The following is a 23,039-nucleotide window of genomic DNA, read 5'->3' on the forward strand; positions in this document are numbered from 1 at the left end:
AGTTCATTAACTGACACTTGCACTAGTTTTAGTTAAATTGATATCTTATCAACAGGTTGCTGACATTTAGTCTTAAAACATTAGTAATTCATTTTTAAATTATAAGCCACCACAGAAAAATAAAACTTCATTTTCAGTCAGTCAGAAAAAAATTCTTGACTTGGTATGTTAATTTTAATTTGCCCATTTGTAAGATCACTCAATTACTCTACCTTTTTAACTCTTCACTCTGGGAGATCTCTTCTAACTGATAAAAAACTGCTTTACTGCTTTACTGGTTTGGAAACAAGCTCTTCAGGTATATAGTGTTTGCTAGACTGTATATATTTCCTCTTTGACAATGAAGCCTGTTAAAAAATTATGAAATTTATACCTTTAAATTTGCACAGCCCCTTTTCAACTTTTAGTAAATTTCAGGATGCCATACTAATGTCTTAGGGCACTTAATCATTTGGGGGCATTATTTTGTTGTTTTAGGCCTTACACTCAAGAAATGAAAATAAGCTGCTTCCTAAACATACTCACTCAGTGAGGCAAAAGCGCTCTTGGCTCACTGCCCCTGTGACTCTTCGGGAAGGAGAGGATCTGTCCAGGAAGAATCCGATTGCCAAGGTACCTTCTGAAGAGGAACAGGAAATGCATGCGTATTGCTAAAGTGTGGTCTGAGGACTTTCATGTTCACTTTAAAATTTTAGGAAAATTATATGATGTACTTACTGAGGTTTTAATATTCCAGATACCACCTGGAAGAGCCTCTTTCCCATTCTGGAAGATGCAGCACTATTGGTGAACATATATATATAATGTAGGGCTTTGATTCAACTAAGAGTTGAATCTGGCACTAGTTGAATCTTTGTTTAACAGAGGGTTACTATGCTCAAAAGGAGATAGTATCATGTGTTGGGGGCGGGGCAGTGTTCTTTTTCCTACCACCCTCCTAGTTTCTCTGGCTGGAGCCCTGGAAGTTGGACTGACAAAAAAACAGATTAACAAGAGAAAAACAAGCAAGCTTAGTAACATGTCTATCACGCATGTAGCACATGGGAGCACCCAGAGGTGAGTAACTCAAAGGTTTGGTTAGGATTTGGGTTTATATAGCTACTTAGCAAAAGAACAATAAATTTTTAGAGAAGTGACAAGACGAAAAGGACCTTGAATCTCCAGGAGCAGCAAACTGTGGGAAGGCAACTATACGGGCAACTAATAAGAGAAAAAGCTAGTTAGTCAGGTTTGTTTTGTGGATTCCTCTGGTCCTGTCTCCAGGCTGATAAGGATCTAACTCCTGTGATTAACTTTTGTCCTTCCTCGTAGAGAAGGGTGGAGAGGCACCTTTACAAATTTATGTCCTGCTCTTAGGCAAATAGGGGGAGGGCAGAGAGCTTTCTTTTATCTGCTTCTTCTCAATTGCTTTCGGCTTGAAATAATTCTTATACCAGAGTTGCATATTCTGCCACCCATGAAGGTAGTTTTCAAAATGAGAAGAACTGATATCTAATAGGTGGTACGGTGACCACACATCCTGCCTGAAACAGTCTGAGTTTGTAGCCATTGTCCTAGCCTAATCATTAATAACTCCCCTTTCACTCTCAAAATGCCCATTGTTTTGGATAAATTATATGGTAATTCTATTAATATGTATCTCAGACTTAGCATGTGCAAAGTCTGAACCCTTGATTTTTCCCAAAAGCTGTTGTCCATAAGTTCTACCCATTTCAGTAAACGGCACTATAATTCTACCCAGTATTTCAAAAATGTAGCAAGTACTGTCAGTTCTATGCCAAAAATGTATTCCAGGTCTGTCCACTTCCCCCACTGCCACCCTCCTTGTCCGAGTCATTGTCAGCTCTGACCTGTGTTACCAAAAGCGCCCCGACTTCACCTCCCTGCCTTCACTCTTGCCTCCGCCTCCCCCCACCACAGTCCATTCTCCAGAAAGCGGCCAGAGTGATCTTTTGGGGGGTTTTTTGTTTTGGTTTGTTTTTTTTTATAAATTTATTTATTTTATTTATGTATTTTTGGCTGCGTTGGGTCTTTGTTGCTGCACACGGGCTTTCTCTAGTTGCAGCGAGCGGGGGCTAGTCTGCGTTGCGGTGCGTGGGCTTCTCATTGCGGTGGCTTCGCTTGTTGCGGAGCACGGGCTCTAGGCACGAGGGTTTCAGTAGTTGTGGCGTGCGGGCTCTAGACGCAGGCTCAGTAGCTGTGGCTCGCAGGCTCAGTAGTTGTGGCGCACAGGCTCAGTAGTTGCGGCTCACTGGCTCTAGAGTACAGGCTCAGTAGTTGTGGCGCACGGGCTTAGTTGCTCCATGACATGTGGGATCTTCCTGGACCAGGGCTCGAAGCCAGGTCCCCTGCATTGGCAGGTTGATTCCTAACCACTGCGCCACCAGGGAAGCCCCAGAGTGATCTTTTGAAAAGACAAATCAAAGCATCCCCTTAGTGAGACACTTTCAACAGCTGCCCACTGCAGTGGAAGGAGTAAACGCCTCACTGCGGCCTACAAGAGCTCTTGGGATTCATTGGCCTTGACCTCCTCTCTGACCTTAGCTCCTATCAGCCCCCAGCCCCCACTCTGCCACCTCCCTAAGCTGACACAAGCCATTCCAGCCTCCCACCCTTAGCACTTGCTGTTGCCTCTGCCTAGAACCCCCTCCCCACAGATATTTGCAGTATCTCACAGCATCAAGCCTCTAGCCAAGAGTTACCTCCTGAAAGAATTCCCTTCCCGGCCTCACCCCATCTCGGTCCCCTCACTCGTTCTGCTCAGTTTATAGCTCATTCGCCTCCAGGACGTTATGTCATAAATTGCTTGCTTGTTGTCTGGTTCCCTCAGTAGAGTGTAAGCTCCCCCAGGGCAGGGGCTTAGACCTTAGGTCTCATAGCTCATGCCCCGTGCCCTGAGCAGTGCCAACATCCAGTAGGTGTTCAGTAAACATTTGTGTGAATGAATGATTGTTCATATGCAAGTTGTACCTTCATCTTTCCCATCTTATAAACATTATACGTGATAAGCTCCTTAAAAGAAAGAGCAGCTACAGAAGACAACACTTTCCTTTTTCCAGCAGCATGTTGTTTTCATAGAAGCCTTCTAAAATCTAAATGTTTAATTACGGTTTTACATAATAGTATGTATATAAGGAGTTAAGCTTTTCGGTTTGCTTTGGTTTGGTTTGGTTTGGTTTGATGAGATATCTGAGTCATTCACACATTCTTTCCCTAAAATGCATTGATTCTTTGGGGTTCGATAAGTGTTGGCTATTCTTCTTACTAATTTTAATTATAAAAGTTGTTCATCTTATTGCGGTAAATATTTCACAATACATATGTGTATCAAACGATCACATTGTACACTTTAAACCTACACAATGTTATGTCAATTATATTTCAATAAAGCTGGAAAAAAGTGAAGTAAGAAGTTGTTCAGAGTAAAATGTACATAAAAAGCAAAAGATCTTGTATTTCCCCAACTTTCCAAATTCTCTGTCTAGGAGTAATACTGTCAACAGTTTAGTATCTTCCAGATCTTGTGAAATACATAAGTATGTATATACTTACATACTCTTACATGCATACATATGTATACAAACCAACTGTTATGTCCACACACAGTTTGGTTTTATTTTTAACGTAAGTGAAATTATATAATACATATAACTAGCACATAGAGATCTAGAATATCCTCTATAAATACTGAAGTATATATGTATATGCACATACACATGTGTTGTGTGTGTATATGCATGTACTTGGCAAAAAAAGAGAGACAGACAAACAGAAACACAGAGAACAAGAAAGACAGAGAAGCTCGGTGAAAAGTGATCATGGGCTGCCCCAGGATCACCGTTCCACTCTCGGAGCAGAGCAGCTCTAGCAGGAGATTGGAGCCGCATTGATCATTCTCAGCAGCAACCTCCAGCCCCAGTGCATGTTGAGAATCCTCTGGGAAGAATGTGTAGCTAATCCTGAGATTTCAGGACAAAGAATTGGCCAGGCAGGTGGGTGGTGATGGCTTCAACGATGTCTGAAGAAAAGAAATTGAGGATCCAGTAGGAGGCCACAGAGACACACTTACTAATGAAGAATGAGAGATACAGAAATGGCAAACAAACAAACGAATTAGAGATACAAATAAAGCTGTTTATAGAGGGCGAAAGTGTTAACTACAGAAGACCCAGCAGGTTAGAAACCCTGATTTGCTGAAGCATTCCAAGCAGGCAAACACTTGACTATTTTAACCCTTCTATGGAAGGATGCCTTATTCATACTGTCCTGATGATCGAACAGAGTTATGAAGGTGATTTTGACTCTGCAGTTTTTACCTTATGTGCTAGATTTAAAATCCACCCCCACCAAGATGTACCCCCCCTAATGATACCTTAGTTTCATAACAACCCTGAGAGGTAGGCAGTAGTGTCTCTTCAGGTTACAGATGAGAGCACTGAGACACAGGAGGGTAGGTAACTGCCTCAGCATCACTACCTGGTGAGTGGCTGAGACAGGACCAGAACCAGGTCCTCTGACACCAGCACCTCTGCTCTGGAGCACCTGTGCACCGCCCACCCTCGACCCATCAACATCTGACAGCTTCAGAGTGAAATTTTCCATTGAAAACAACTACCTATAAGTTATAGAGAGTTTAACTTGAGGCATTCCTTTCTTATTTCTATGTTAGATACATTCTGATCTTGCAGAAGAAAAAAAACTAAAAATTACATACAAATACACTGGAAAAGGGATCACAGAGCCACCTTTTGGTGTGTTTGTCTTTAATAAAGACACCGGAGAATTGAACGTTACCACCATTCTAGATCGAGAAGAAACACCATTTTTTCTGGTAAGAAGAACAATTTTACATTTATTAGTTTGCAGTTCTTCTTGGGTAATAATTATGATATGTTTTATTATTGTTTTGAGACTATGGTACTTGAATGACCTCAGCTTAAATCTAATCCCTTCTATTATTTATGTCGTGATTTCAGCTAATTGGTCATGGTTTGGATGAGAAAGGAAACAACTTAGAGAAACCAATAGAACTCCGAATTAAAGTTCTTGACATCAATGACAATGAGCCAGTGTTCACACAGGACGTCTTTGTTGGGTCTGTTGAAGAGCTGAGTGCGGCAAGTAAGAGGTTATTTTTCTTACGAATGAATATCCAAGGCCAATTTATCCCCATTGTGTAACTGAACACTGAAACCTCTGTCTTAGTGGAGGCTGAGTATTACCCACAGGACAAATAATAATAAACGTATTGCTCTAGGTTTGGAACTGCTTTTTTGTTATAAATTTTTTACCCTCAAACAGATGTGGTAGATTGATGTGATAGGTTAGGTCTCTATAGCAACCATTCAATTTTAGTCTGTATCAGGAAAGCAGCCATAGATAACATGTAAACAAATAGGCATGGTTGTGTTCCAATAAAATTTTATTCACCAGAGCTGGTGGCTGGCTGGCTTTGGCTCGCTGGCAGTAGTTTGCTGACCTTTGACGTATTGTTTCAGCTGTCAGACTTCAATGCACGTGTTAAATGCTGGAGAGATTTCTCTTTGATCAGAATGTAAAGAATAGCTATGCTTCTCCTGAATTGCTTATATTTTAATAAGCATGTATTTGTATCTGTTCATTCTTCTTTCTTTGTATGGGTTATTAGGTCTATTATAAACAAATTTGTGACCCTCTTATAGCAAGTGTTCAGGACTTCATCCTAAGAATTGTATGTACTAACCTCAGCCTCACCCTCACCTTATTTTTCCTATTCCTACCTCCATTCACACTTATTTCCTCAAACAATTAAATGTTTTGATCTTGGTAAACTGATTTTGATAAATACCTGGAATCCTTTTTGGAACAAGTTGATATTATAAATAAAATAATAACATACATTAAGTGTGCTAAGGGTTGAGTTTCATCTTGGACACCTTTGTTTCTGATGCCAGATACACTCGTGATGAAAATCACCGCAACAGATGCAGATGAGCCCAACACTCTGAATTCTAAAATTTCCTATAGACTCGTATCTCAGAAGCCTGCTAATTCTCCATTGTTTTACCTAAATAAAGATACAGGAGAGGTTTATACAACCAGTATTACCTTGGACAGAGAGGTAAATTAATATTTTATGTTATTCATCTTTTCAGCTCTCCTCTATCTTTCCAGGTTATTCTCTATTTCTTTACTAATTTTCTGACTTTGGTCTATGTTACTTACTCATAGGATAACTCGGAATGCTCCTTCTCTAGGGATGTGCTGTCTAATATGGTAGCCATCAGCCATATGTGGCCATTGACCACTCGAAATGTGACTAGTCCAAATTGAGATGTGCTGTAAGTGGAAAATATACACCAGATTGGGAAGACTTAGTATGAAAAAAAAGAATGTGTAAAATATCACCTTAATAATTTTTTTGTTGATCACTTTTTGAGTTGATTATATTTTGGATACCATGGGTTAAATGAAATATATTTGTTTAAAATTAGTATTACCTGTTTCTTTTTACTTTTTTTTAATGTTTATTTATTTATTTCTTTGGCCACGCCACTCGGCTTGCGGAATCTTAGTTCCCCGACCAGGGATTGAACGTGGGCCCCGGCAGTGAAGCACCAAGTCCTAACCACTGGACTGCCAGGGAATTCCCTCTTCTTACTTTTTTAAATGCGGCTGCTAAAAAATTCAAAATTACATAAGCACTGTCCTAGGGCCTCTCCAGTCTCGATCTGTTTGCTAGTGAGTTCCAAAGCAATGTTCCTTAATTTGTGGCTCTATAATGAAACGTCAGGAATCTTTCGTACTACTAATACATATACAGAGGGAGGAAAAAAGTTTGAAATAGGAGTCCTATTTAGCGTAACAGAAGTATTTGTAAAGGAAAGAGTTACTGTAAATCCCAAATTGGAGGAAAATTTGAGTCAGTTTCCTAAAAAGGGTGCTTTCTCAAACATTTCACTTTTTGTTTCTAAGTCAAAGGGAACATTTTAGTTGAAAAAGGGAGAGAGAATTTTTTTAAATGCTACATACATAAAGGTCTTAACAGCATGCATAGTAAAATGTTGATGACCCTAAGAACAATGTATTATCGTCAAATATAAATCATCATCCAGGCACAGTCAGCGTGTTTTGTATTACTTGGAAAAATGATTTGACTCTGGCCAGAGACGGAGAGGATGGTGCTCAACATTCCTATCAAGGTCTTCGTAAAATTAAAACATATTATTACTCCTAAAATTCTACTCTACCTTTTTGCATAAAATGAGAATGGAAAAGTACTATTTTGAATTAGTAGTGTGATTTTTTTTAATGAGCTTCTGTCTCTGGAAAGTTTAACCAGAAAATACTGGCTGTCACTTATTGGGCGCTCACCACATGCCTGGTGCTATTCCAAGCCTTTTACGTGGATTAAGTCAAATTAACTTCACCTGTAAACCCTGTGAAGCGGATACAATTACCCCCATTTTACATAGAAGGAAACCAAGGGCCAAAGGGATAATGTGTGTCCAACACAGCTAGTAAGTCAGAATTGGAACCCAGCCAGCTGGTTCCAAAGCCTCTGCTGTCCTGCCTCTCACTGAGCACAGGGTCCCCAGGCATTGGCACTGGCTGCCCGGCTCCAGTTTGCCCTGCACAGGGTCCCCAGGTATTGGCACTGGCTGCCCGGCTCCTTAAACAACACCCACACTGAATGGAGCCATCGGAAGGGGACCACGTGGAAGAGAGGCTTCCCTTTGGAGTAATATCTGAGACGTTATTCTCTAGGACACGTTCTCCAAGAATCTAATCTCCCGGGATGTATGGACAAAGTTCACCAAGTTTTGCCTTCACTGGTCAAGTGTTCTTGGGGGATTAAGTTTTCCTGGCTTAACTTTTAGCTGAAAATGATGTGTGGGATAGAAAAAGCCAAGTCCTAGGGTCCCATCGCTTCCAGTGTAGCGCAAACTACATTTTGAACGCACTCTTTTGTGCTCAGACTATTATAAGGAGAGACTCATCTCCTGATAAATATCACCAATGACATAATTAAGAATTCGATATCAACAACTGCATTGGGCTTTTCTGCACTTTTAGAAAAGCTCTGATGGCAAATAAACAGCATCTTCACAGGATTAACAGTAGATCATGAGACTTATTTATGAATAAAATGTACTGTGGTTCATTCCCTTGATGATACAGTGAACGAAAACCAGAAAGACAGAGCCATTCATTTTCACCCCAGCTGGGTATTTTTTATTGCCCTGTAGGAACACAGCAGCTATACTTTGACGGTAGAAGCAAGAGATGGCAATGGACAAGTAACAGATAAACCAGGAAAACAAGCTCAAGTTCAGATTCGTATTTTGGACGTCAATGACAATATACCTGTAGTCGAAAATAAAGTGGTAACTATTATTTTTATAACAAACATGCCTATGTATATTTTAGTCATAAGCTAAAAATATATCACCTAGGTTTGTGTTACATCAGAATAAAAATTGCCTGTTTATGTTTTGCAGTATGAAGGAACAGTTGAAGAAAACAAAGCCAATGTAGAAGTTTTACGCATAAAAGTGTTCGATGCAGATGAAGTAGGCTCCGATAATTGGTTAGCCAATTTTACTTTTGCATCAGGAAATGAAGGGGGTTATTTCCACATAGAAACTGATACTCAAACTAATGAAGGAATCGTGACCCTTATCAAGGTAAGTACTTAGTGTTCAAAACTGGAATGGGAGAGTTTGGTCCAGAGGAGGGGACTGATATATTTTGAGCTCCACATATTTACAAGTACTTTTCATAATCAGTTAACTGGCACCACAGTTGTAGAGATAAGAGCCATCCCTACTTGCCCAATTTCTGTGGTTAGTAAGTGGTTACACTTTCTGTGTTTCTAATGTCAGTAGTAGGAGGGTCACATTTTGAAACCCAGTGTTATAAGTGTGCTTAATTGAATCAATGAACAGAAATTTAATAGTGTTATTAAGCATATGGGTCTTAAACAATTAAAACCCTTTACTCCCACAGAATTTCTTAAACAAAACTTAAAGGATGGATCTTCATCTAACAGAATAAGGAAAGAAGAATATCAGTGTATGTTTAAATGGTTTATGATAGAATTACCTTATCAGATTTTAAAATAAAAAGCAAAGCTACAGCTTTCCAAGTACTGTTTCATTAAGTCACAGACAAAAATTGATTCCAGAGGTTTCCACATTTTTACAAAACTTAATATATGGCATAGTAGGTAAACCCTAATAGCAGGAAGAGGAATGATGATAATGTATAACCGAATAGAGAAAAATTAACTTGAGGTTTCATAGTAATAATTATTGATACCATTTATCAATAGGCTACGTTATGCATTTAGATTACTTTTTGTAAAGCAAAGGAAAATAGAAAAAGATTAGCTCATGTTTGAAGGGAAGACACATTTTATGATTACTGAACACATGGATAATGGCATCAGAGACGAAATAGATTTACCTGCTTATACAGAACTAAGCATACTTTTTAGTCATAGATTATAGGTGCAACCATGCTAGATGCCTGAGATAAAAAGCCAGTAATACACATAAGGAGAAACAATCACTTAGTGATGAATAATAGAAATATCCTCAATGCACCATGGTAGCACAAAAAGGGGTTATCAAAGGGGGCATGAAAAAAAATAGTGAATTTAGTATTAAAATGACAGCAACAGATGAAGAAAATTACAAATTTACTTTTGCAACTGTATAAAGAATCACTTCCAAATTATAAAGGCGGTAATCAGATTTCATTCAAATGAATGGACAAGGAAGTTAGATAAAGAAGATATGCAAATAGCAAATGTGTGCATAAAGGATACTCAACATCATTAGTCATTAGGGAAGATGCAAATTAAGACTACGTGAGCTACCACTGCACACCTGCTAGAATGAGCTACAGTCAAAGAAAGACTGACAACACCAAGTATCAGCAAGAATATAGAACTGGAACTCCTATATATTGCCAGTGGAAACATTAAATGGTAGAGCCAGTTTGGCAGTTTTATAAAAAGTTAAACATAGAGTAGTTATCCAGTGACCTAATGATTTAGTCCTAGGTATCCACCCAAGAAAAATAAAAACATACATCTACAAAAAAAAAAACTTGCATGCGAGTGTTCATAGTGGTTTGTATCCATAATAATGAAAAACTGGTAACAGTCCAAATGTCCACCAACCGGTGAGCAGATAAAATGTGGTCTATTGATACAATGGAATACTCTTGAGCAATAAAAAGAAATGAAGTACTGATACATGCTACAATGTGGATGAACCTCAAAAACATACTTTATACAGGCACACAATACTATGTACTGTATGATTCTATTTGTGTGAAATTTCTAGAAAAGGCAAAAAGCGCTTATAAAGAAAACAGACCAGTGGTTGCTTGGGGTGGGTTGTGACTTGGCTACAAATAGGCAAAAAGGAACTTTTGGGGAGTGATGGAAGTGTTCTAAAACCAACAGTCTTGATATTTGCAAAACCACATAGGCTTATGAAACATCCTCACGTTTTACACTTAAAATGGGTAAATTTCATTGTAGGTAAATCATACCTCAATAAAGCAGTCTAAAAAAGATACAGGAGAAGAATAGATCCTTTAAACTGTAGAAACAGAGATAGTGAATCATCACATGAGAAAAAGCCTCAGCTGTGTTAACAAATAAGTTTAGTATCTTTAATGCTATTGAAGATAGCAAAAATGGGAGAGAGAAAATTTGCTAACAGTTGTAAAAATAGAGGTATATGCCCTCATACATTGCTCTTGATGCTGAAAATTTTTCCATTCCCTTTGGAGCACAGTGGCTATTTATTTATTTATTTATTTTAATTTATTTATTTATTTATTTATTTTTGGCTATGCTGGGTCTTCGCTTCTGTGGGAGGGCCCTCCCCAGTTGTGGCAAGTGGGGGCCACTCTTCATCGCGGCCTGCGGGCCCCCCCTGTTGCGGAGCACAGGCTCCAGATGCGCAGGCTCAGTAGTTGTGGCTCACGGGCCTAGTTGCTCCGCGGCATGTGGGATCCTCCCAGACCAGGGCTCGAACCCGTGTCCCCTGCATTAGCAGGCAGACTCTCAACCACCGCGCCACCAGGGAAGCCCCACGCTGGCTATTTATAACAAACACTATGAAACGGTTTTTATGTCGCTAGTACCTAGCTCATTTTTTTTTTTTTACCACTGTCTTGTTCTTCCATGGTCTTTGAATACTAATGACATATGGCTGAAAGATTTTATTTCTCATCCGGCATACTTCATACCATCAAAATAAGTGTGTGAAGTGCAAGAGCAACTTAAAAAGACAATAACTTTCACAAGGATTCTACAGTCACAAAGAGTGTATTTTTCTGTAGTCAATTTGTGTTGTGTTATTGTCCCAACACCACAGTGACCCATATAATAAAGGGGGCAGAAGTTATATATCCGGAACTCTATAGAGAGGAAAACGGATTTCGTAATAAATCATCCAAAAGCAAAAGTGAACGTTGCAGTAATTCATGTAAACACATGTAATATATTTAATGATATACTGAAGAAACAGCAAAAATGGTCAGTCAGTACATCTAAATGGTCAGGACCACTAGAAATAAAAAGCAACAGGACCTACATAAACTTTGACTGGGTACCTCTTCCCTCTGTAGCTCAACAGGGGAAAAATAATTTGTATAAAAACGTTCAGAGCAGTATTAACTGCAAATAGTCGAAATGCCTAATAACAGAATGGCTAAGTAAATTAAGTGTATCTAAATAGTAGAATACTATAGAAATGTTTTAAAAAAGGAAGTGGACAAATTGGAACATAAAATATGCATAGAGTGATAAACTGATTATATCAAATGTACTTAATAAATACCACAATTCACAAAGATCAAAGTATTTAGAGGAGGATTAATCTTTTATGGCATTAATAGCAAACCAGATATTAATAGACATTATGCTAAAAAGGAGGGGGTTAGATTCTCTGTTTAAACAAATTTGAAAATCCCTCGGCTTAACAAAGCTAAATAGTTGTTTTTTCTACAGGAGGTCTCGGTTTTTTTTTGTTTTGTTTTTTTGTTTTTGTTTTTAATTTTTTTTTTAGGTCTCGGTTTTATGATATGCCATGGGATAGAGCTGGCAGTGCTGCAGCTACTTATGTAGCCCTTTTCATCAGAACAAACCCCTGGAACACATTTTGAGGAATATTAACTTATATTGGATGTCCATTAACTTTTTTTTATTAAGGAAAAAAAATCACTTCAGATTGCTAAAAATAAAAATGGATACATTTTAAATGATTTTGACCTTAAATAAATTGGGGATGCTTCCTTAACATCCTTAACATTTATGAACATCAAAATTGACAGACTTTTTAATGACATGGTACCAATATAAGAGTTGGACTACTCAGTACTGCTGTATTTTTCATGTTTTAAATTACTGTAATCTGACACTAAAACCACACATGTGTGTTCTAGTTGTTTTCCCTTTGAAAAGCATTCCCTTTGATTTTGCCTTTCTAGGAAGTAGATTATGAAGAAATGAAGAATCTTGACTTCAGCATTTTTGTCACTAACAAAGCAGCTTTTCACAAATCAGTTAAGAATAAATATAAGCCTACATCCATTCCGATCAAAGTCAAAGTGAAAAATGTGAAAGAAGGCATTTATTTTAAAAGCAGCATAATCCGATTTCACACTAGTGAGAGCGTGGAAAAATCAAGCCAAAGCCAAATAATGGGAAAATTTCAAGCTTTTGACGGCGACACTGGACAAGTAGCCCGTGTAAAGTAAGAGATAGTTATGAATATTGTTTCCTCATTTTAAATGACTTTGAATGCCTATTTTCAAAAATCGTAATGAAATTTTAACACTTCACTCCTTCGAGGCCCGCCATTATAATCCCCCAAAGGTCTATAGATTAAGTTTCCTAGAGTTGTACATGTCACTGAGAGGCAAAGAGGAGTTTTCCCAGGATCCCCTTCCCTCCACCACCCGAGTATGAGGCAGAGGCTGGGTTGCTCACCTCAAAACAATTCTGGGTAGAGAAGGCTAAAAAGAGAAAGAGAATTTACATCTTAGATCTCAGAGCCATGCCATCAAAAGATGACTCTCTACAGAGCTATTATTTATGAAGTTCTACCTAGCTGTAGTTATTTGGTTGAATTTAAGAATCCCCACCTGCCACCCAAGACACAACAGCTTCTATGTTTTCCTGCTGTTGGTGCCAGAGTTGTCGGTTGCTTCACTCCCCTTAAGCCTATGTCCCTGGGTGCCAGCAGCACTCATGAAACATTGTATTTAGATGCGTGGGCAACCATAGCATGAATGGGAATATGGAGGAAGCTCTTCAACAATCTCTTTCCTTTTAGTGAATCTCCTTTTCATGGAATTCATCAGCCAATAGTAGCAAGTGACCTTTTTCCAAAATAATGTTAACAAACAGCTTCCATTGTGTTTTCTGCAATGTCTTGGTGACCCCTTTTTGCCCACCTTAACTTCAGGAACCAGTCCAGCTTCTCTCGAGTTTTATAGTCTAGTTTTTATTTCCATGGCTCTAAACTTAAGAAGGCAGTCCCCACCTAAATCCCCGGAATTGAGAATGAGTGTTCCTTATGATTCCTCACGCTGTCCCCTGAGAGGCTTAGATGTTCTAATTAATTATCCTCCAATAATATTGTGACTCTCTATTGAAACTTCTATTTCCATCTAACTATTTAATTTTGGTGGCTGTTTTTAGTAAGAGTTACGACTGTATCAAAAGATCATATGTTCTTCCTTGAAAAATAATGAACCATGTTTCTTTACTCCTCAAAAGTATTTTATTTTTAGCATACACTTACAGAACTTTAGAATAAGAATGATCTTAAAGATTAATTTGAACCTACTATTTTACAGATAAGGAATGAGAGGCACAGCTAAGTGAAATAATTTTCCAGTATTCGCCTAATTTAGAAATGTTGATAAGGACAGCAGAAGGATCACTCTCTTGACTTTGTCATAATTTACTCTTTTATTGATTATTCATATGCATCAGTTGTTATGGATATTTGACATGACATGTGAGCTGCTGTCCTACTTTGAATGGTGTCTAGTTTTCACAATAGAAAACAGAAAATCCCTTAAATGAGACCACACAAAACATTCCATTGTGCAATGTGATTCTTATTACTTTAACTTTGTCTTTGTTATAAGCATTATGTGGGAAAACATTGACAGCAGCTAAGTTCAAGCTTTAAAATTCCAGCCATGAAATTCAGAAATATTTGTGAAAATCCAAATGTATCATCATTTACTGGTATAAATATTAAAAGACAGGAAAATTTAGTTCGAGTGTATAATTGAAATTTTTTTAAATAGTCACTATAAACAAATATTGCCATATATTAGCCCCTCATTTTTGTATGCCTAAACAGCCACTTAATAGAAAATAAATCATTAATAAGATTGGTTGAATCAAATTCTCATATGTTTGGTTTATATTTGTATTTGGATACATTTTAAACTCGATGGTATTAAATTACATATATTTCTGAAAATGTACTATGAATGTTCTCCTTGCCTTCCCAAAGCTGTCTCTTTTTGCACCAATTCTCCTTTGCTTTGAAGGAATAAACCCAGAAATCACCTTATCAGCATTGTTTTCACTTTTAACCATTTCTAACTGAAAGAAGCCTATTGCTCTGAACAATCAACAATATCCCAAAATTTAAAGTACTTCCATTTAAGGCAGTCATTGATTTTTTAAATTGATATTTTTAAATATTAATAACATGCTAATAAATAATAGACTGTAAAACTGCTTTTCTCCACGAGTTCTTGTTGGGTGACTAAGTTATCCTCCAAGGTTAACTCCAAATTTAAGGAAAACTAGATTGAAAGCTGTAAGACAGACTGAAGAGCAACTCGTAAACCTCCCGGGTGAGTAGGCAAGGGCGTCGCCCTAGCACGTATGTCTTGGGTATGTTACAGAAATAAGGAAGGGTCCAAAGTAGGTGTGATACACAGTAAACAGAGGGGCTTTTAGGATAGTTTCAGGAAATTTGAAAACATTCCAAACTAATGCCTGGGATAAGAACATATATAATAAAGCAGAAATTAAGCTTAAAAGAGTTGTAGATATTAGTTGTAGATAGTCTCATTTTATCCAGAACTCAAAATTAATTTTGTCTGCTTTCTAACAGATATGCCAAATTTGAAGATATAGACAATTGGATCTCTGTGAATTCTGCCACCTCTGAAATTAGACTTGTAAAAATTCCTGATTATGAATCCAGATATGTCCAAAATGGTACATACACTGCAAAGATTTTGGCTCTGACAGAAGGTAAGTTATTAAATAGATATTTTTTCTTGGTTATGTGCATTTAGATTTTATTTTCCAGCATCAGAGACCTTTGTTTTGATCTTGTAGGAAGGCCAAATGGGTAAACCGTCACATTTCTACTTATTTAGTGGATTAAAAGATATTACTTGATCTGAATATGAAAACATATCTAAGATAGAAAGCATCCTAATTTGGTTACTACCTTCTCCTTACCAAATTGGCAAGAGAATTCAAACTATGTCCATATGAGCAGTATAACCAGAATATACATTATCTTTTTCTTATTTTTAAGAATATCCTAGAAAAACCATCACTGGCACTATTACTATCATGGTTGAAGACATCAATGACAATTGTCCCACACTGGTCGACGCTGTGCAGACGGTCTGTGATGACGTGCAATATGTGAACGTGACCGCAGAGGACCTGGACGGACCCCAAAACAGCTGGCCTTTCAGTTTCTCTGTCATTGACAAACCAGCTGGAATGGCAGAAAGGTGGAAAATAGTAAGCCGAGAAAGTAAGCAAAATCACTGGACTGTATGTTTAAACATGATAGAAATCTAAAATCCTTATAATACAGGCTTTTTTCTTTGCATGAATTATATTTCCAATACAACTGAGTTTATAAAATGAGGATCTGAACCTCAGGCATAGTGTCTTTGATCTGCCTAATAATAAATACCCTATTTGGAGAGAGTGAAGGAGAATAGATATCTAATATCTTTAAGGTAACTGGGTATTCTCCAAATCGCTCTTGAAGTAGTTGTCTCATAAGCTGAGGAATATTTCCTTTCTAAGCACAGCAATCAGAGTAGGTGCCTTCTAAAACTCTTGATGTACGGTAACGATGATTCCATTAAAAATAACTCTTACCGAACATATACCATGTGCCAGGCACTCTGCTATCCCTTCATATGCATTATCTTGTTTACTTCTTACCCCATAACATTATTCCCTGATTACAGCTGAGGAAGCTTTGGCTTAACTAGAGTTAGATAGCTTGTTTGAAGTCACAAAGCTGGTAAGTGATGGACAAAACATGGAAAGGAGTCTGTCTGACCCCTTGGCCCCCATGCCAAGAGGACGTGTGCATAGATCCGTATCTTGGGACATACCCCCTTATTGACGTGCTCTTTTGGCTTCCTTCAAGGTGGTTTCAAATGTAGAAAAATCTATCCAGAAGACTCTTTTTGTCTTAAACAGGTAGTGCTCGTTTCAGAAAAGTTTTAAATGTAATACCCCAATTTTTCTTAACTTTTAAGTTTATTGTTTTCTCAGGCTTAGCAAATTTTACAGTCATTTTAAGAGGCTTTGAATCATGTTTGGTCCAATTTACAAATTAAACACCTTTAACATTTCAATATATTTATAAATTTAGTATATTTGGCATCCTTTTTATGTATTTCAATGATCTGAATGAACAAATAAAACTTTCTTGTGATTCCTATACTCTAAAGTTCCAGTAAATTTACCTTATAAATACATCAAACCTGAAGTCCTCTTCAATGGTCCAATACTGAACAAACCAGTGATATTTCAACCTAAAACCATAAATCTAAATTAGTAACATAATTACACATTTTAAATTGGAGTTACAAAGCTGTCACGTTAATAGGGCTAATTGTCCTTAAAATATTGCAAGTGTATAAATAGCAAATGCAAATAATTTCTTTACAATGCAGAAATATTAAAACTAAGTCTTTAGTTTGTTTAAATATTCCTATACTTAATTCTGAATCTTCTTAGGGTTTATGTACTCACTTGCAAAAGATAGTTATATTGTTGGTTAACTCAAGTGGTCTCCCCAGTAAGGGTGACAATCACCATCTTGATTAATTGAGGTTACTTAAGATCAAGTTTTCAACTAGCATGAGCCCTGGGATGCAGACATCCAGATGATTCTTCTTATGGTAATTAAGTCACAGGCCTCAAGACTCATGACAGGGTTGGTCCCCTGGCTCACATTATCTCATTTTGTACTCACAGCAGTCTGGGACTCCCACCTAGGCTGACTGCTTGATTGGAGTTTGCCTTTCTTTGACTAAGATAGTAAATGTGTTTTGCATTGAACTTGCTGAGATTCCAAGACTTAACTTATTTTTATCTAAGAAACGTGATGTTTAGGAAATGCCAGGCATTGGTCTAAGCACTTTACTAATATTAACAACCCTAGAAGTTTGGCATTACCGTCATCATCATTTTACAGATGAGGAAACAAAGGTGCAGAAAGTTCAACTAACATTCTCAAAGTTACAGCTAGTTGAAGAGCTGGAATTAGTATTTGAACCCAAGCACCCTAGCTGTGGAGTCTCTACTCACTACCTTTATGCTCTGTTGCCTTTCCAGATACACAATGGATTTTCTGTCTAAAGATAAAGATGTTTGAATTTGATGGGCTCTTGAATGTTTTTTCCTAGCCTTAGAAACATAAAACTCCTTAGGATACACATACATGTTAGAGTGTTATAACAAGAAGTCACTGAGCTTATACTGTATATATCTAGACAATTGAGAGAGATAGGGTTCTGTAACCCAGGCTTTTTTCTCCTTGGCTGTATAATGAGATGATCGACCAACTATCATGATAATAAATAGCTCCTAACTGTTTTATTTATTTGGGAAATGTTTTAAGTACAGAAAATTACAGAGACTTTATTAATAAGGCAGATACCTTTGTACCTCCCACCTAGAATTAAAAGAATATTAACAATTTGTCGCATTTGAGTCAGGCCTTTTTTTTTAACGATCACTGACAAAGTAGAAGTCCCCTTTGTGCCCTTCCTCCCCTTTCCATCTTTCCCCTCAGAGCCAATCATGAATTTAGTTATATTCTTCCAGGCCATGTTTTCCTATACTTCTTTTAATAAGCTCATATTCCTTAAATGAATGACTAGATGCTTTCCTCAGTTCTCCAGAGCTTTGGGGATGATTTAATAAGTATAGTTCTAGCTTTGGAGATCAAATTCCATAAAATATGGACCTTAAAATGAGAAGAGGATGTCTCTTACTTCCAAAAATAAGTAAATAAAACAAAAAAACCTCCCAAACAAACACCTCATTTTTTATCTTTGTATTCATCCATCTTTGCCTTGCAAGTAAATTATTTTTTAATAAGTGTTATACATATATTAGAAAAAGTTTTAAGCTATCCTAACTGATCGTTATTTTTACTCATGGGAAAACTGGTCATTATTTTTATTCATGTTGAAAGAAAATTTCTTAAATAACCACCAGTCACATTTTTTAAAAAATAAGATAAAAGGTCATTTGAACAACACTTTCTGTGTAATATTCTTGCCAAAAATGTATAGCCTGATTCCAATCATGAGGAAACAGTCAGACAAATTCAAACTGTGGAAAATCCTTTAAAATAAGTGGACTTCAAAAAGGTCAAAGTCTTGAAAGGCCAAAAGGAAGTTAGGACTGTTATAGATTATTAATAGAGACTAAGGTGACAGCTAAATGCAGGGCATAATCTTTGATTGGATCCAGGATCATAAAAAAACAAAAAACAAAACCCAGAGAGACTAAGAGCGAGAACTGTAAAGGGCGTTTTTACAACAGTTGAAAAGTTTGAATATGGGTTATATATTAAATATATTATTATATCAAGAATGAATTTCTTGAGAGGGTTAATATCCTTTGGTCTTAGAAGATTTATGCTGAAGAACGTCATGAGATCTGCAACTTACCTTGAAATAGTTCAGGGGGAAAAAAGTGTGCATGTAGAAAGTATTGTTGTAAAATGTAAACAATTTATGAAGGGTTTATCAATATTCATTGTAATAGTCTTTCAGGTTTTCATATATACAGTGAAATTTGAAAAATTTCAAATATACAATGTTGGGAACAAAAAGGATGGGACTGGATGAAACAAGATTGGCCCATTGCTGAAAATTATTAAATCTGGAGATGGGTACCATGGGAGTTAATTATGCTCTTTCCTGGATTACATCTGTTTGAAAATTGCCTTAATAAAGTTCTTTTAAGAAATAGTAAAATATGGGGACTTCCCTGTTGGCCCAGTGAGTAAGACTCCACACTCCCAATGCAGGGGGCCAGGGTTCAATCCCTAGCCCGGGAACTAGATCCCACATGCCGCAACTAAGAGCCCTCATGCCGCAACGAAAATCCTGGTGCTGCAACTAAGACCCAGCACAGCCAAAATAAATAAATAAATACATATTAAAAAAAAGAAATAGTAAAATAAGGGTCATTCGATGGAAATGTCATTTAACTTTCCACTTGTTTGTCACTGTATCCCAGTAATGGAAGAGTTCCTAGCTCTGGTAAACCACACAAATTTGTTAACATTAGTCATCATAAAAGGAAGGTATGTCCAGATCTGGTCCTTTGCTATTCACCTGCATATGTGGACTAGTTTCATCAAGCGCACAGTGTGAATTCAATAGAGAAGTTATGAAATAAAGCTTCTAACTGGAGCTAACAATGATTAGCTATTAAAGAATGTTTCTGTAGACTCACAGATGTAGAGAACAAACTAGTGGTTACCGCTGGGGAGAAGGAAGTGGGGAGGAACAAGATAGGGGTAGGGGATTAAGAGGTACAATAAATAAGCTACAAGGATATATTGTACACCACAGGGAATATAGCCAATATTTTATAATAACTATAAATGGAGTATAACCTTTAAAACTTGTGAATCACTGGTTGTACACCTAAAACTTACATAATATAATCAACTATACCTCAATAAATTTTTTTTTAATTAATTAATTTATTTATTTTTGGCTGTGTGGGGTCTTTGTTGCTGCGCACGGGCTTTCTCTAGTTGGCGGTGAGTGGGTCTACTCTTCGTTGCGGTGCGTGGGCTTCTCATTGCGGTGGCTTCTCTTGTTTCGGAGCACAGGCTCTAGGCACGCTGGCTTCAGTAGTGGTGGCAAGAGGGCTCATTAGTTACGGCTCATGGACTCTAGAGCGCAGGCTCAGTAGTTGTGGCGCATGGGCTTAGTTGATCCGCGGCCTGTGGGATCCTCCCAGACCAGGGCTCAAACCCATGTCCCCTGCACTGGCAGGCAGACTCTTAACCCACTGCGCCACCAGGGAAGTCCCTATATCTCAATAAATTTTAAAAAAGAATGTTTCTATAATTTAATCTTGCCCTTCCTTGGTAATCACTCATTTTTATTTCCTTTTTTATCTTGTCCTTGCAGGTACCAGCGTGCTACTGCAACAAAAGGAACCAACGCTTGGGAGGAGTGACATTCGCTTGCTGATTGCAGATAGTAAAGGCTTCAGCTGCCCTGAAAAGCAGGTCCTTAAACTCACAGTCTGCAAGTGTGTGGAAGGCGGTAGCTGTGTAGAAATGTGGTATGACTCCTCCGTTGGCCTCGGGCCTGCAGCAATCGCGCTTATAATGTTTGCCCTTCTGCTCTTGCTGCGTAAGTATTTTAAAAGCTACACTTTAGCTCTTTTAGTAATGTTAGTATTTTAAAAGCTACACTTTAGCTCTTTTAGTAACATTAGTGCCTTTTTAGGGTTTTGTTTTTTTTTTTTAGTATTTTGTTACTACGGTAGTCATTGATTTCTTTCGTTTTTCTATAATCACACTCGAATGCTATTGAGGGTGAGTAGGGAAGCAAGGATTGATCATTGATAAATTCACCAAAAGTTATTGAAGTGCTCTTCAGAATTTTGTTTTATAAGAATGTATCATCTCCTGATTTAAATAACCAAGGTTATTGTACATGCTCTTCAACAACCTTTTAACCTAAACCTTTTTGGTGTCTCCATTTTGATAAGCTCTGCATGAGAGAGTGATGTCGTCTGTTCTTCCATACCCAGTGCCGTGAACAGCACCTTGTGCATAGAAAGCTGTCGTCAGAAAAGATTTGTTGCATGCATTTAGATTATGGTTACAAGGTTATTTTACAAACTCATCTTTTTCCCATCGATCCTTGCTTTTCACATTCATCTTGTCAGAGCTCCACCTCCCCAGACCCTCTGCTTGGCTTGCCCCTTCACCTGCACCAACAGGAGCCAGACCCTCTGAGCACTTGTATGTTTCCCAACAGTGACAACCAACCCTGCCCTCCCTGCACGCCCTCCAACGACCTTGGGTTTCCTTTCACTGAAGAACAGAAGACTGCAGCCTGGGGTCGTGTGGAACGAGTCCACTTGACCACTGCTCATGGGCAGAGAACCGCCTCCAAGGCAGCCTCAGTTATTTCAGTGTCAGAAGACGAGCTTGTCAAAGCCATTAGTAGATGTTCAATTGAATGCACAGCACTCAACAGTTTATAGTGCACTTTTATACCATCATCTCCATTTAATGGGTAAAAAATACAGACATGGTGGTAAATGACTTGTCTCAGCTTACCAAGTTTATAGGTGGGCAGGACTACATCTTTTACCTGGAGATTCCTTGCATTGCCTTCTCACCTCAGATTTCCCAGCACCTAACATGGTGCCTCGCACATGGCAGACACTTGATAAACATTTGTTGAATTACCCCTGGCTGATTTCAGTCTTTTCATTACGCATAGTAACTATCGTGACTATTACATAAAAAGGATCCTAGGGAGTAGTCAGCTCTTCCTTGGAAGCTGCCACGTGGGAGCGTCAATAAAAGCTAATTTGGGGTGGGCTGCTTGCAGATGTGGTTAATTCTTTACTCTGTTGATCAAGGGGCCAGCATTGGCCTTTACTTCCTCCTGGAGGTAGAATAAAATTGAAGGAGGGAGCTCTGAAATTTTATTAACTTCTAGATGAAATGTTATATATATTCTAAGGGTTTTTAATGTGGAATCCTTTTAGAAAATAGTACTTAGGTAATTCAGAGGTTAACTGGAACCTCAGTGAGTCATGCCTTCTGCCAAATTCTGCTCTAGGGTAAAGTGGTGCAGTATTATAGAAGTTCTAATGTTCTCGAATATTTGAATATATTAAAGCTTTTCTACCCTTAGGGACTTCTGATTTCGTTTTTAACACATATGTATATTTTAGATGGTGAATTTTCTCATATTAAAAATTAAAGTGGTTTAAGAAAAAACCCAAAAATTTAAGCCTTTAAGTTGGTTTTGATGATTTGGATAGTATCAAATCCAGTCTCGGTGTTCCACTTGTTGACCACAGTCTTTGTGATGGCCAAGAACCCTGAATCCGTAAGACTCCCTCATCCTGCCGTTTAGGCTTAGGTATAACTCACCCGAAACAGGCTTGGTGACGTTAGATCAGAGGAAGAAAAGAAAAACAGAAAAATAGGGCTGTAAATAAGTGAAGACTGAACTCAGGAAGAGATACGCAAATTCCAAAATTATGCAACATGAATTTGCACATCTGTCGAGACTAACCTTCTCTGTACTCAATTTTGTTTCTGTCCAGTTGTACCACTTCTACTACTGATGTGCCATTGTGGGAAGGGTGCCAAACACTTTACCCCCATCCCTGGTACCATAGAGATGCTGCATCCTTGGAACAACGAAGGGGCACCACCTGAAGACAAGGTCAGATAATCAGATGTCAACAGAACATGTCTTCTTTTCTGCTTTAAAGGGGCCTTGGGAAGTGTTTCTAACACCTTAGGTCATGAGAGAGTAAAGTGATTACTACAGATTTCATTCACATGCCTTCGTTAAACACAGGGCTCGAATAACCACTTACTTTGTATTTGTTGCCAGGACAGAGTTGAGGTGGTTTTGCTCTACCCTGACAGGTCCTAAGTTACAGAGAATGTAGAAGAAGCATCGGGTAGTGACACCGAGAATGTAGAAAAAAGGTT

General features: G+C 37.9%; 1 protein-coding gene across 2 annotated transcripts in view; it reads left to right on the top strand.

Moving 5' to 3' along the window:
• DSG2 (desmoglein 2) overlaps positions 1-23,039 on the top strand; it is a 48,229-nt gene that overhangs the window by 19,399 nt on the left and 5,791 nt on the right. The window contains exons 3-13 of one of the 2 annotated variants that reach the window (XM_068563137.1): positions 478-612; positions 4,670-4,831; positions 4,977-5,121; positions 5,934-6,100; positions 8,229-8,366; positions 8,481-8,666; positions 12,493-12,758; positions 15,153-15,295; positions 15,588-15,815; positions 20,473-20,700; positions 22,643-22,764. In XM_068563137.1, coding sequence (XP_068419238.1) covers positions 478-612; positions 4,670-4,831; positions 4,977-5,121; positions 5,934-6,100; positions 8,229-8,366; positions 8,481-8,666; positions 12,493-12,758; positions 15,153-15,295; positions 15,588-15,815; positions 20,473-20,700; positions 22,643-22,764 — 1,920 coding nt within the window. The remainder of the gene's footprint in view (positions 1-477; positions 613-4,669; positions 4,832-4,976; positions 5,122-5,933; positions 6,101-8,228; positions 8,367-8,480; positions 8,667-12,492; positions 12,759-15,152; positions 15,296-15,587; positions 15,816-20,472; positions 20,701-22,642; positions 22,765-23,039) is intronic. The other variant, XM_068563138.1, reaches the window with a different exon arrangement.

This window comes from Eschrichtius robustus, chromosome 14 (assembly GCF_028021215.1).
Source record: "Eschrichtius robustus isolate mEscRob2 chromosome 14, mEscRob2.pri, whole genome shotgun sequence".
In the NCBI taxonomy this organism is placed as follows: domain Eukaryota; kingdom Metazoa; phylum Chordata; class Mammalia; order Artiodactyla; family Eschrichtiidae; genus Eschrichtius; species Eschrichtius robustus.